Source organism: Haematobia irritans, chromosome 2, assembly GCF_050003625.1.
Source record: "Haematobia irritans isolate KBUSLIRL chromosome 2, ASM5000362v1, whole genome shotgun sequence".
Lineage (NCBI taxonomy): Eukaryota > Metazoa > Arthropoda > Insecta > Diptera > Muscidae > Haematobia > Haematobia irritans.
In genome coordinates this window covers 235085577-235099051 of record NC_134398.1, presented here as the reverse complement: position 1 = coordinate 235099051, position 13475 = coordinate 235085577, and the positions used below count along the sequence as shown (strand labels likewise).

The window sequence follows — 13475 nt, the reverse complement described above, 5'->3', positions numbered from 1 at the left end:
TGCTGCGTGGCCACAGTAATAACCACCATTAATTTATTCATTCGTAAAACGCTTTACGGCCATTTTCATGTAGCTCCGTTAGGCTTTAACTGACAGTTAACAGAAAGTAAATTGCAAATATCTTCTCTCCAGTTAACTTTAACCGAAAAATTTTCGTCAGTTAAGTTCCTAACTATATATATGCGAGATGACAGCTCCGTTCATAATACGGTTTAAAAGTTGGTTAGTTAACGGAACACTAACGGAGCTTTATGAAAATGGGGGTTAGTTAACTAGGAATAGAAACTTTTAACTGCGAGAATCGAATTCGAATTCGACTTCCGTTTTTAATTTCTGTCTTGAATTTTCTATTAGCTCACTAACAAACAAAGTTATATATGTACATATACTTTTTCATTTCAGTACCACATAATAGACAAAATTCCTCCACCTCTCAAGCCAAATATAAATTTTCATTTCCTTTCAAATGCCTGAACTCTGACGGCCTGCTCAATAATGGTTAGACTTAAACACATTAAATTTTTGCGGAAAGCCTCATCAACCTACCTGACGCATACCACTCATTGATCCACGAAAACATATAGCAAAAATTCGCTTTCGTTTGACACACTGTGCTGATGTCTTTCGTAAATTTTCTAGGTCACTTTTTGTCTCTATATTTCTGACATTTCCAAAAATCTATATGTTTATAGGAATTTTCTACATTCACAAATATTATATTTGAGAAAATTGCCCATTTTTCCCCAAGCATAATATGTTTTGACATATTAATATATATGAACCTTATATGCTTGCATTTAAAAATAATGTGTTAAAAAATTAATCGTAAACATATATTTTTTATTTTCAAAGATATGAAGAACAATCTTTTTCCTCCGTGCATAATTTTTTGTATCCGTTTTCGTAATCAATAAACAAAATACAAAAAGAAGAGTTCGATGAACGCCTTCGACTGTATATACGTCAAGAACAAAATGAAAAGTTCCATGAATTAGATCTGTGGCTTAGTGTTCTAACCCTGTTTTAAAAAAGAGTTATGTGCCGAGAGCATGGACCAGGGGAATGTTAATCAACATCGGTTACTTTCAGACATACCCTTACTCCTCCATATAAAATACAATGGTCAACATAAAATAAATACAAATGGGTGGTCAATTGAAATGTTTATGTCCATCATAAAATACCCATCCCTTACACACACACACACACACACAAAAGGATATACAACTGTGTCGATTTTCCATGACAAAGAGAAAAGCCTAGTTACACAACGTCTCCCAGTGTTGAAAAATACAAAAACTCTAATAGGCAATTACAACAAAGTAAATATTCACAAATTGTGTAAATTGGCAAAATTTCTTGTGTTTATTGTTGAATCCTCCTTAAGGCACATTGCCTTCATCACCGCCATATGTTTCCGATATATTCAACATTGTGAATGTGGAGTTCCATCATCATCCCTCGACGAGTTGGTCGCATCAATGTTTATCACAAAATTTTGCATAAATAATGAACGATTTCCAAAGAAAAAATTTGCATATTTTCCTATACGATGAAAAAAATCGTACTGGTTGTTGTTTGTGGCGTTGGCCTCACTTAGCTTTTATGGATTTCCAATTTGAGGCCCCTAACCTATTGTCTCACTCGCATCGAGCAAATTAAGTACAGCAACCACTGCAAAGGGAATGTGAAAAAGGTTATCCACCCATGAAAATTGAAGGACAACCCAAGCCGCCAAAAGGCATCACGAAACAACGATGACACATCCATTGAATTGCAAAGTAACTCTATTTTTTGCTTTCGTTATTGCGGTTTTACCAACAGAAGAGGATTAAGTGGCAACGAGTGGAAAATACACAATAAAATTACATTAAAAAATCATACCTTAATTCCAACACCATACAATTCCAAACAAAAAAGGAAATTCAATTCCATTGGCACGTTTTCAAAGAAATATTACATTTTAATCCAATTTCATTTAATTTTAGTTTGAAATAAAATTATCCATAGTCAGTCAACAACCTAAGGTTTCCTATTTTAGAACTGGGATATGAAACCCTTTGAGATTGTGCTATCGATAAGATATTCAAAGAGCTTAAGCGAAGTAAACTCATTAAGAAATGGAAGTTTGTGATTTTATTATAAGATTTGAGACACACTGAAAAAAAAGCATGCCAGGTTCCAAAGATTTTGTCTTTACTTGGTATTGATTCCGAGCCAAAGAAGCGGAGAATACAAGTAAGGATACTTTTAAGACACAATTCTCTTTTAAATTTGGTTTTTGTGTACATGCTTCTAGGAAGCTAATTTTAATTTTTCCCTTTTTTTTCTTCATATGCTATCAAAGTTCTTTAAAAACAAGTTAACGACAACTTTATTTTCGAAATTAAGACTCGACTTCCAGTAGAAATTATGGTGTTTTTTGAAGTAAAAAACGTCTTTAAAATAAAGTGTTAAAAAACATGTCCTATATTTGAACGTTTTTTTTGCTTTGTAGTCAAGATGCAAAAAAGACAACAAACTTTAAGACAATTTCATTAAATTTAAAGTCAAGTTGACCTTAGCCTGAACATTTTTTCTTTCATGTTATGATACCATGCCAAGTGAAATCACTTAATTATAAGGACAAGTCGTATTGTCCATTGAAAAGTTTATCGACTTTTGGACAATGAGAAAAACTTTATATCAGAGAAATGCGTCTTCTATACTAAGCAAAATTTGCATTCGTATTTTAAAGACATGAAATCTTTGACCTCACTACAATATTTTTTTCAGTGCATACACCAAAAAACAAAAAAAAAAATGGACCATCCACGAAAGAAAATGTAGGCTTATTTTAGAAAATTTTAACTGTAATAGTTTTCTAATTGCAACATGTTACAAATAAGTTAATACTTTTTTGTCAAATTTAAGAAAATTTATTAATTTTTTCTGTTGTTTAACAAAATTTCATATGTTGAAGGAAAAAATTGGATTTAATTTTATGAAGTTCAAAACAGGTACAATTTGTGTAAAATTTACTCATTTGGAGACTTATGAACTCAATTTAGGAAAACTTCTCCCATTAGGAAATCTTCACTCCTGTTTTAGTAAAATTGTGCACTGTATTTACATATACAAGTTTTTTTTTTTTGTCTTTTTAGTTCACGTCATTAAAGTTAGCAAAAATTATTCAAATAAGGAACATAACAGGTTGGCTGATAAGTCCCCGGTCTAACAAAGAAAAACACATTTTTTTGTCAAAATTCGTTTTTATTATTCAACATAGTTCCCTTGAAGAGCGATACAACGATTATAACGACCTTACAATTTTTTTTGGTCCATTTTGGTAGTACTCCTTCGGTTTTGCCTCAAAATAGGCCTCAGTTTCGGCGATCACCTCTTCATTGCAGCCAAATTTTTTCCCTGCGAGCATCCTTTTGAGGTCTGAGAACAAGAAAAAATTGCTGGGGGCCAGATCTGCAGAATACGGTGGGTGGGGAAGCAATTCGAAGCCCAATTCATGCATTTTTGCCATCGTTCTCAATGACTTGTGGCACGGTGCGTTGTCTTGGTGGAACAACACTCTTTTTTTCTTCTTATGGGGCCGTTTTGCTGCGATTTCGACCTTCAAACGCTCCAATAACGCCATATAATAGTCACTGTTGATGGTTTTTCCCTTCTCAAGATAATCGATAAAAATTATTCCATGCGCATCCCAAAAAAAAACAGAGGCCATTACTTGCCAGCGGACTTTTGAGTCTTTCCACGTTTCGGAGACGGTTCACAGGTCGAATCAGAATCATCAACACGTTGTTGTTTTTGGTCAAATGTGGGCTCGCGCGGCACCCATTTTGCACAGAGCTTCCGCATATCCAAATATTGATGAATTATATGACCAACACGTTCCTTTGATATCTTTAAGACCTCTGCTATTTCGATCAACTTCATTTTACGGTCATTCAAAATCATTTTGTGGATTTTTTTGATGTTTTCGTCGGTAACCACCTCTTCGGGCGTCCACTGCATTCACCGTCCTCCGTGCTCATTTCACCACGCTTGAATTTTGCATACCAATCGATTATTGTTGATTTCCCTGGGGCAGAGTGCGGAAACTCATTATCAAGCCAAGTTTTTGCTTCAACCGTATTTTTTCCCTTCAGAAAACAGTATTTTATCAAAACACGAAATTCCTTTTTTCCATTTTTTTCACAAAAGACGCTCTATCTCACAAACTAATTGACTTACAGACGTCAAATTTTGACACGAATCATTTGAAGGTTGGTACTATATAAAAATATATGCATTTAATATTAGCGACGCCATCTATGTGTCAGACCGGGGACTTATCATCCAACCTGTTATGTTCACATTGGCCAACATTTAACTAAAGTCAACTAATCTTCATGAACTGAAATAAAGTTCAGTGGGTGAAAATCATATTGCAACATGCATATACAAGTTTGATCCCTACGCAGAAATATGCTACATTCATTGTTGTATTCAAAAACCGTTTACCTGGACATTCATTAAAAATTTCTTTATCGATCCAAGACAAACACATTACCACCTCCAAATATATTAAAATATCTAAATTTTAGTTTAATCGTTACAATCAAAAACATTATTTTTAAAATCGATATTGAGGATTTCTGGAAATACTTTAATAAATTTTTGTTCTTTTCATTTTTACAGGACTCGTATGTGGGAACACCAGTTACCATGCGTGTTGATCCTAATGGGTTCTTTTTACATTGGGTGGATCAAAATAATGAAATGGATATGCTGGACATAGCATCAATACGAGATGTCCGAACAGGTCAATATGCCAAGAAACCAAAGGTAAGTGTAATAATCAAGAAACGCCTAATTTAAGGCTACACGCTCACAAAAAATCGCTTCTGTAACATATACTCCCAAACATATTTTGCTTCAAGCATATACATTTTTGGGTATTGCCCAAACATTTATATGTTTGATCTCTTCCAATATATAATATGTTTGAAAGCATATTGGTCTAAACAATATATGTTTGGGTAGTCTAAGTTCCAACCATTTTGTATTTTTGCATCCAAATTCAATAATGTTGTCTTCCAAAAAACAATATGTTATTATGTGAACATATAATATGTTTGGAAGCATTTTGCACCCAAAAATATTATATGCTTAAAAAAAATTCTCCCAAACAATATTGTGCTCAAAATTTTATTTATTTATTTATATATTTACAATCATAATGAATTATGAAAATAAACAGGTAATATAGGTGCTAACAACATAGGTTTTCGACCTGAATGCTCAAAATTTTGTTTCTGCCTAATTGTATATTCCCCCACATCTTTCGCACTTCCACGAGATTTTTTAGTTCTTAGCACCTTTTTCTGTAATACAAACATTGTAGAAGAAATTATTCAATTGTATGATTTTTTTATTTTAATTTTACCTTTTGCCGGACGGGGATTCGAACAGCGGACCACACAGTTTGTAAGGATCAAAGAAGTAGCTGATCAATTGCCCAAGGAAAAATAAAATGTTAATTTTGTAATAACAAGCAACAACCACCAACTTAATTCAATATCGCTCCCTGTTAAATAGCGCTCCAAGCTACTAAACACATATATGTTTATAGGCTATTTCTAAATTAATATATGTTTGCATCCAAGCATATTATATTTACAAACATTTTATGTCCCAAACATAATATGTTCTAACATATTAACATATATGTCCCAAACATGTTATGCTAGTTTATGAACATTATATGCTTGCACTCAAAAATATTGTGTTTAAAAATTTGTGTTCCAAACATATAATGTTTATAGCCAAACATATGAAAAACAGTCTTTTTCATCCGTGTAGATGGTCTTCTTAAAATATCTGCATTGGAATAAACCGCGGCTCTGGAGGAGATTTAAATGAATGTTAAATTCTTTGGATACAAGGAAGTCTTTTTTATGTGTGATATCTATAGACCTTGCGTATTAAGTGTTAATTATGCGCTATACAGTTAGAGACAAATGACACATTTTTCAAGCGGTGATATTTTTGTGACCCGTTTTTGTTGTGCAGCCCAATAATCGAGTTTATGAGTCTCAATTTTCCCCTTTTTACCTTAATGTTTTCAGTGGACACATGCAAAGAAAATTTCCTGTATTGAGACCGGCTTTAAGTTCGCGTTGCACAAGTAAATATCAGCATTTTTCACGGAGTCTTGTTTTACTATGGCATTACAAAGAAATAAAACTTATTGAATGATTAATTTGGACCATTACCATCAAACTATGTTTGTAATTTTGGTTTCAACAAGTGAAACACAGAATTAGCCTTTACGTGAAACGAGTTATTCTCCTGAATTTGAAATTGCAAGGAGTGGGTTTCAATCATAGATTATAGATCTATAGATTATAGATGATCCATCGGTGTCAAACGATGTTTGACAGTTCCGAAGATTAAGAATAAACGAAGAAAATAAAAGCACGCTTGCAAAAATTGTGACCAAAATCGCGAAAATATGAATTTTAATTTGGAGCAACATTGCTCTTTACGAAAAATCAAAACGAAATGTCAGAAAATTAATTTTTGAAACAGACACATTTTTTTCCCCGGAGAGAAATCTATGGTTTACATGAAATGGAGATAAAATGACTCTTAGATATGTGAGGATGTAGTCATAAATATTATTTCCGAATTCTGTATAAAACGCGAATATAAATGGGTCTAATTGTTAATTTTTCTATACGAAAAAAAATTAGATACCTTTTTGACAAGTGGTGCATTTTTGTGTTTTGTTTTTTAATTCTTAAAGGTAACGCTACGGTCAGATGGTGGTTTCTTATAACGCGGCGGATACTACTCCAATAACATATAGCAATCAAACGTCTACCTAGTTCTTATAGGGATAATTTACACTTCTCCAAATGCATTTCATGCATTTTTCAGTAAAAAAAATCAAATTCAGTTTAATTACAAATTTCTTTAGTTTCTTGTAATCAATCTATCGTTTCTTTACATTAACGGAACTTGTCCCCAATAGAGAGTAAATTGTTTTAATAAATTTTCTTCTTAACAGTTTCTGCTATTTTTATTTTCCCAAAAAACCTATCCATCTCTACGCTCAAAACAAAAAAAAAGTTAACCCTCTATTTCACTAAAATCAATTTAATTCTATTTTAGTTCATGGATTTATTGTGTTTTGAGAAATTTTTCTTGACGTTAATAATTTTTTGTGCACGTTAGTTAAATGAACTAAAAAGGGGGAAATTTGTAAATTTTACTAATAATGCGCCCATCATGAACTTCGTATGGTACTAAAGACATTTTTGCAATTTTTAACTCCAAGTGAAAAAAATAATTATGTCTAATAAATTTTATAATAGAGTTTCCTTAAACTTTCCCTTCCTGATGGGTTCACTGTTTGTTTTTTTTGAGTGTATGCAATTTTGTCCAAAAATAATTTTGTATCGCATTCATTCAAATGGATGCTTCATAAGGGAGTTGGGCTCCCACTTCTCAGTGAAACCTGATCTAAGTATTCATTATATGTATCAAGCATTTTTATTACGATTCATAAATTTTTAAATATGCTTTCCTACGACATCTCGACCGAGTAAGCATCCTTGACCATTAGAAATAACATAAACATGCTTTAGCATGTTTATGTGGATTTATCCCCGTCCTGAGTGCCAACCAACCAACAATGAATTCGCACACCCTTTATGACCCATCGTTAAAATATCTTTAAGCAATCCAAAGCAGCTCAGAAAAAAATAAAAATGCTAATCGCTCAGTGGGGAACACAAAGAGATTCCCTCTCAAACCCATTTTACAAATCACTTTTCCCCCATTTGGCATTTATGAAAATGAGTCTAAATTAGTCAGGCGGTGCTCGGATGTTCCAGAGCATTGCCGTAAAAGTATTAAATGTTATGCGAAGCAGTTGCGGAAGGAAGGTGTTATCAACTCAAACATCTCAATTAAAAATTAAAACTCTGCAAAATTAAAATATGTTGCCACACACACACATACATTCACACTCAACGTCATGTGGTATGTGCTTTCACACAAGCAAAGGTGGACGTTGCGTGAGAATGCGGAATGTGTTTGTACGGCAACCACAACCAGATAACACCTCCAACAGAGTGAATGGATCCAGGTATTCGGTCACCACCCACCCAACTAGGGAAACGAATGTTCCACTTGTTTGTTATCATTGTCATCATAATTTTATCATTACAACCAAGTTTGTTGGTCTATAAAAACAAATGGGCTTTTATATCTCTCCGAAAGGATGGGTTTAAATGAACAATTAAATATTTCCTAAGTGGAATGAAAGCCTGTTACTTTTATAGAGAGAACTATTATTAAGCCGCGTTCCATGTGGCAATTGTTAGGAAGCAGTAATGTTGTTGCATGAATTGCTGGAATGCTCTATCATGAAATCAAATGAATCTTGTATGAAGACAAATGTAAAACACTGGTGTTCATTCACTTGGGAAAAAATTTACTTTTTTCGAAAAATTCTGACCATTCAGATATTGATATTGATCGGATTCTAAAAACTTTTCCCTTTAACAGATATTTCATATACAAGTCCTCAGGTGCTGAATTTCACTTATTTTTATTTCAAACAATTATTTGGCTTTAGTTTAATTTTATTATTCTTCGCTATTTTCTACAGCCCAGTGCATTTTTCCTTATCCCAAGTATTTCAATGTAAACTAAAGCTGACGAAAATGTTCGTATGTTTCCCACAAAATGATTTTTCTTCAATTTCCGTTTAGTTGATAGTTTTGCTGCAAGTAGAGGATGTTGATGAGGAATGTGGCAGTTCCAATACGGCCGTCCATCCATCCATCTTGCAGTCTTCAACTAAATTTGACAATCGTACTTTTCCTCTGTTGGTTAAGCTACTCTTAGTCAACGCATGGTTTTAAGTAGAGGATGTTGACGAGGAATGTGGCAGTTCCAATACGGCCGCCCATCCAACCATCTTGCAGTCTTCAAATAATTTGACAATCGTACTTTTCCTCTGTTGGTTAAGCTACTCTTAGTCAACGCATGGTTTTAAGCTGAAATCAAAACTACAATAATGATAACATAAATATAAAATATCAGTGACAATCGTTGAATCGCTTATCGAAAATTCGTGTTTTGTTACTCTAAAAGAAAATACTTTATAAGAAAGGGGAATTTCGTTTGTCAAAACTTTCGTTCCGGAGGAAAGTATTTTTTTCCTCGGGCGTGGGCACTAAGTTCATGTTTGGCCGCTAAAATCAAAAATAAATCTGTAAAAAGACTACAAAATTATACGTTTTTGTCACAGATTTTAGTGGGGAATGGGGGAATAATACCAATACTTGAAGCTGAATTATTAATGAAAAGAAACCGTGAAAAATGGCAATTTTCACTTGATAATGCAATCTTAATATCGGCCTTAAGGAAAAGGGGCTCATTTATTAGAAATACTAAATATAAGGTAATTTTAAAACTATTAATTTGTTCAAAATTTGTATTTTACAGGATCCCAAACTTAGCCAAATTGTTACACTGGGCTCACAGGATACATTAGAGGAGAAGACGGTGACTGTCTGCCATGGATCGGATTTTGTTAATATCTCCTTCATTAACTTCTGTTGCACCAAAAAAGAGATTGCACAGGTATGCATGTTTAAAATCAATTCATTAGCAAAACTATATTTACATGCACGTAATCGGATAAAGATACCAGGTTTTCTCCTTTAATAGTCATTTAAAGATTTTGTCGGCAAAACAATTTAGAGAGTGTCGAAAAACGCCAACTTAAAAAGCCACAAGGCAAATAATTAACTTTTAGACAATTTTGTTTTATCGTCTACATCGCTTATCGGATACCACCATGGTACAATGGTTTGCATGCGGGCCTTGCATACAAAGGGCCATGCTTTCAATCCCAGTTTCGACCAAATTCCAAAAAGTTTTTCAGCGGTGAATTATCATCTCTTAGTATACGCAGAGAAGGAATATGATCACCTCAAACATGTTTCAAGAGCAAAATGTTATTTTTGTATGGTGACCATGTAACATGTTTGTCACTAAAATGTTATTTTCTCGTCAAATATAACCTGCTGGCCGAAATCAGATACATGATTTCCGAGAAAATAACATGGTTGCGAAAACCATGTTACATGTTACAACATGTTTAAGGTGAACATATTCCTTCTTTGGGTGTACTATTGCTGGTGACATTTTGGAAAGTTTTAAAGTTTCTCTATACGGTTTCGGATAGCTCTCAATAAAGGGTGATACGGTCAAAATTTGGTCAAGGGAAAACGCGTGTAAATCGGTGAAATCGTTTATTTAAAAAATCAAATTAAATTTCTTTTTCAAGTTCAATTAGTATAAAATTCAGGAAAAATATTCAGTTAGGCTTTCGCTTTTCCAAATCCGAATTGCCGGGCCTCACGCTTGACACCTGCCATCAGATTTTGTACAGCCACCTTGTCCACCTTCTTCGCCGCAGAAAGCCAGTTTGCCTTGAACTGCTGCTCGTCCTTAGCAGTTTTTTTGGTCTTCTTTAGGTTCCGCTTGACAATAGCCCAGTATTTCTCAATTGGGCGGAGCTCTGGCGTGTTGGGAGGGTTCTTGTCCTTGGGAACCACCTGCACGTTGTTGGCGGCGTACCACTCCATGGCCTTTTTACCGTAATGGCAAGATGCCAAATCCGGCCAAAACAGTACGGAACAACCGTGTTTCGTCATGAAAGGCAGCAGACGTTTATTCAAACACTCTTTCACGTAAATTTCTTGGTTGACAGTCCCGGAAGCTATGAAAATGCTGCTTTTCAAGCCACAGGTACAGATCTTTGCGAACTTTGACAGTTTTATGTGCTTGAAAATATCTGCTACCTTTCCCCTTCCTTTTGCCGTATAAAACTACTGTCCCGGAAGCTGCTTGTAGTCGGCTTTGACGTAGGTTTTGTCGTCCATTACCACGCAGTCAAACTTCGTCAGCATCGTTGGGGATCGCGCTTTGGCCGTCGTATTTTGTTTATCATCGCGATTTGGAGTCACTACCTTCTTGTAAGTCGATAGTCCGGCTCGTTTTTCGGCTCGATGCACGGTTGTAGACGATACACCCAGCTTATTTGCGGCATCTCGGAGAGAGAGGTTAGGGTTTCGCTTGAAACTACCGGCAACTCTCTTTGTCGTCTCAGCGGCTTCCGGTTTTCGATTTCCCCCCGATCCAGACTTCCTGGCTGTCGACAAACGTTCCCCAACAACTTTAATTACATTTGTAACGGTTGATTTGGCAGCTTTTAGCGATTTTGCCAGCTTTGAGTGCGAGTAGCTCGGATTTTCGCGATGCCCTAGCAAAATTGTGATACGCTGCTCTTCTTGGTTGGACGGCATTTTGACAACTGAAGAGTGAATTCCAAAATCAAAATAGGAGCAACATTCTTCCAAAAAAGTTGTTTGAATCCCCAATTTGTGATCCGGAAGTATCACAAATTGGAGGAATTCGATTTTCGCATATTTTTTATTACTTCAGAGGTAATGCCTTGGAAGTTAAATTGAGTAGAATATTTCATCAATTATACTTTCTATTTTCATCAACTTATACATCGTAAATGTCGTAAAGTGGGCACTATATTCGAGTTTCAATCCGAAAACCAGATTGTTTTGGCGGGATTAAATCAATTTAGAAATACGAAATAAGTTGAATCTTTTCCATCCATGATTTGACGAGATTTAATAAAAATATATATTTTTTCACTTTCAAGTTAGAGCTTTGGTAGAAAACCGAAAATAGTAAAGGCTAGTGTCATTCAATTGATGAGCTCAAAGTTGAAATTGAAAAATTACATGGAGACGATGTCACAGACGACATAGTATGTATTGACCATCTTATTGATGATACGTCTTTCAGTGGCATCTTGTGTATGATATGTGGTAAGTCATGATAGTGTTAGTATGCATGGGACGTGAAGGCGTATGTGTTGATATATTGAATGTTGGTACTCAGAATATTACTTCCTTGTCGAATCACTTATCTATACGTACTTGTCTCTTACAATTTTAATGAAAGAAAAACATCTGCAAATGTTTGTGCTTTTGTTCCAATCTTTCATTTTTACTTAACAAAACACTTATGTCCATTGACCTCAAAAGTGAGATATCTCAACATGGAAAAATTTTTGAAATATGTGACATTTTTAAATAACCCAAAAAAAAATCTCAGGGGGCCCTAAATGTGCAGACTACAAATTCTTAAATTTCCAGGATATGTACATTTTGGAATATGTATATTTTGGCATTCAACGACATTAATTTTTACATGTTTTCATATATAGATCAACTTGCATGAAGTACACATTACTGTTCGATATGTGATACTTTGAACGTTTGTATAAATGGCTATGACCGGACAAAAAGCTTCAACCTCCTTTGGTTGTTCAATTTATGAAGTGAGAAATGATGCAGATACATTACATAGATACTCACATACATGTATTTTTCAGATGTAGTGTAAACATTCTTTGTCAGACCAAAATCAAAGGATTGGTTGTTGTCAACTCCAATCATATTACCATTCGATATTTATTGAAATTGTCGTTGTAAAAGGACTTCATGGTCAAAATAAAATCAAAGGATTAAATTGCAATAAAATGACGTTTAAAAAAATAAATTTGTGTATAAATACATACATCCACCATTCGAGGTTATTCGAACACAGATAGAAAAACCTCATGCCACTGTAGCATATATTTTGGTTCAAAACTTTTAATCCATGTGATACAAAATAATATGTTCTTTCGCAATAAATACGCTAATCGACTCGTTTTTTATGGCTTGCAGCAGATCTGTAGGTATATTTAGACAAAAGCCATCAGAAACTAATACCTAAACAATGTCAATATTGTGGAATGAAAATATAGAGTATCGTATGTAATGCAGATAAGAAAAAAATTTATTTACAACCAAAGAATTTTTTTATTAAAAGTACGAAAAGTTACGCTTTTTAAATAAAAATCCATTTTTCAGACAATTTTAGTGCCAAAGTAAGAACAATGACAAAAAGTGTCATCACTGCATACAATAACGAATGTATGTATGTTATATGCAAGTAACACATGCACATGAAATTTTCCAATTTCAACAAGAATTCTTAAACGGAATGTATGCCAAAATACAAACATTTTTTGTATATTCGTTAGAAAGTATTTCCTAAAATTAATGATAATTAATTAAATTTAAACGATGTCTCCTGAAGAAAACGGTAGAAATTCTTTCGGTACAACTGCTTACAATCCCTTCTGTAAGACATGCTACCATTCAATCAATAAATTATTTTGTATGTAATTTATAGACTTTGTTACTATCTCCTTTTATTTATTTACCCATTCCTCAAAAATCTGCATCAAAAACGTAAACAAGGTCTCGAGAAGTCGATTTAAGCCTTTTGGCTTTGTATGTTAATTGAAACGAACTTTTTATTAGTTCATTTTTCTATTTTTTAAA

At 34.0% G+C, this 13475-nt stretch overlaps 1 protein-coding gene across 9 annotated transcripts in view; it reads left to right on the top strand.

Moving 5' to 3' along the window:
* The window catches only part of Plc21C (Phospholipase C at 21C), a 109535-nt gene that overhangs the window by 82610 nt on the left and 13450 nt on the right, over positions 1-13475 (top strand). For all 9 annotated transcript variants that reach the window (XM_075297973.1, XM_075297978.1, XM_075297974.1 and 6 more), the window contains exons 3-4: positions 4675-4821; positions 9499-9636. In XM_075297973.1, the coding sequence (XP_075154088.1) occupies positions 4675-4821; positions 9499-9636 (285 nt within the window). The remainder of the gene's footprint in view (positions 1-4674; positions 4822-9498; positions 9637-13475) is intronic.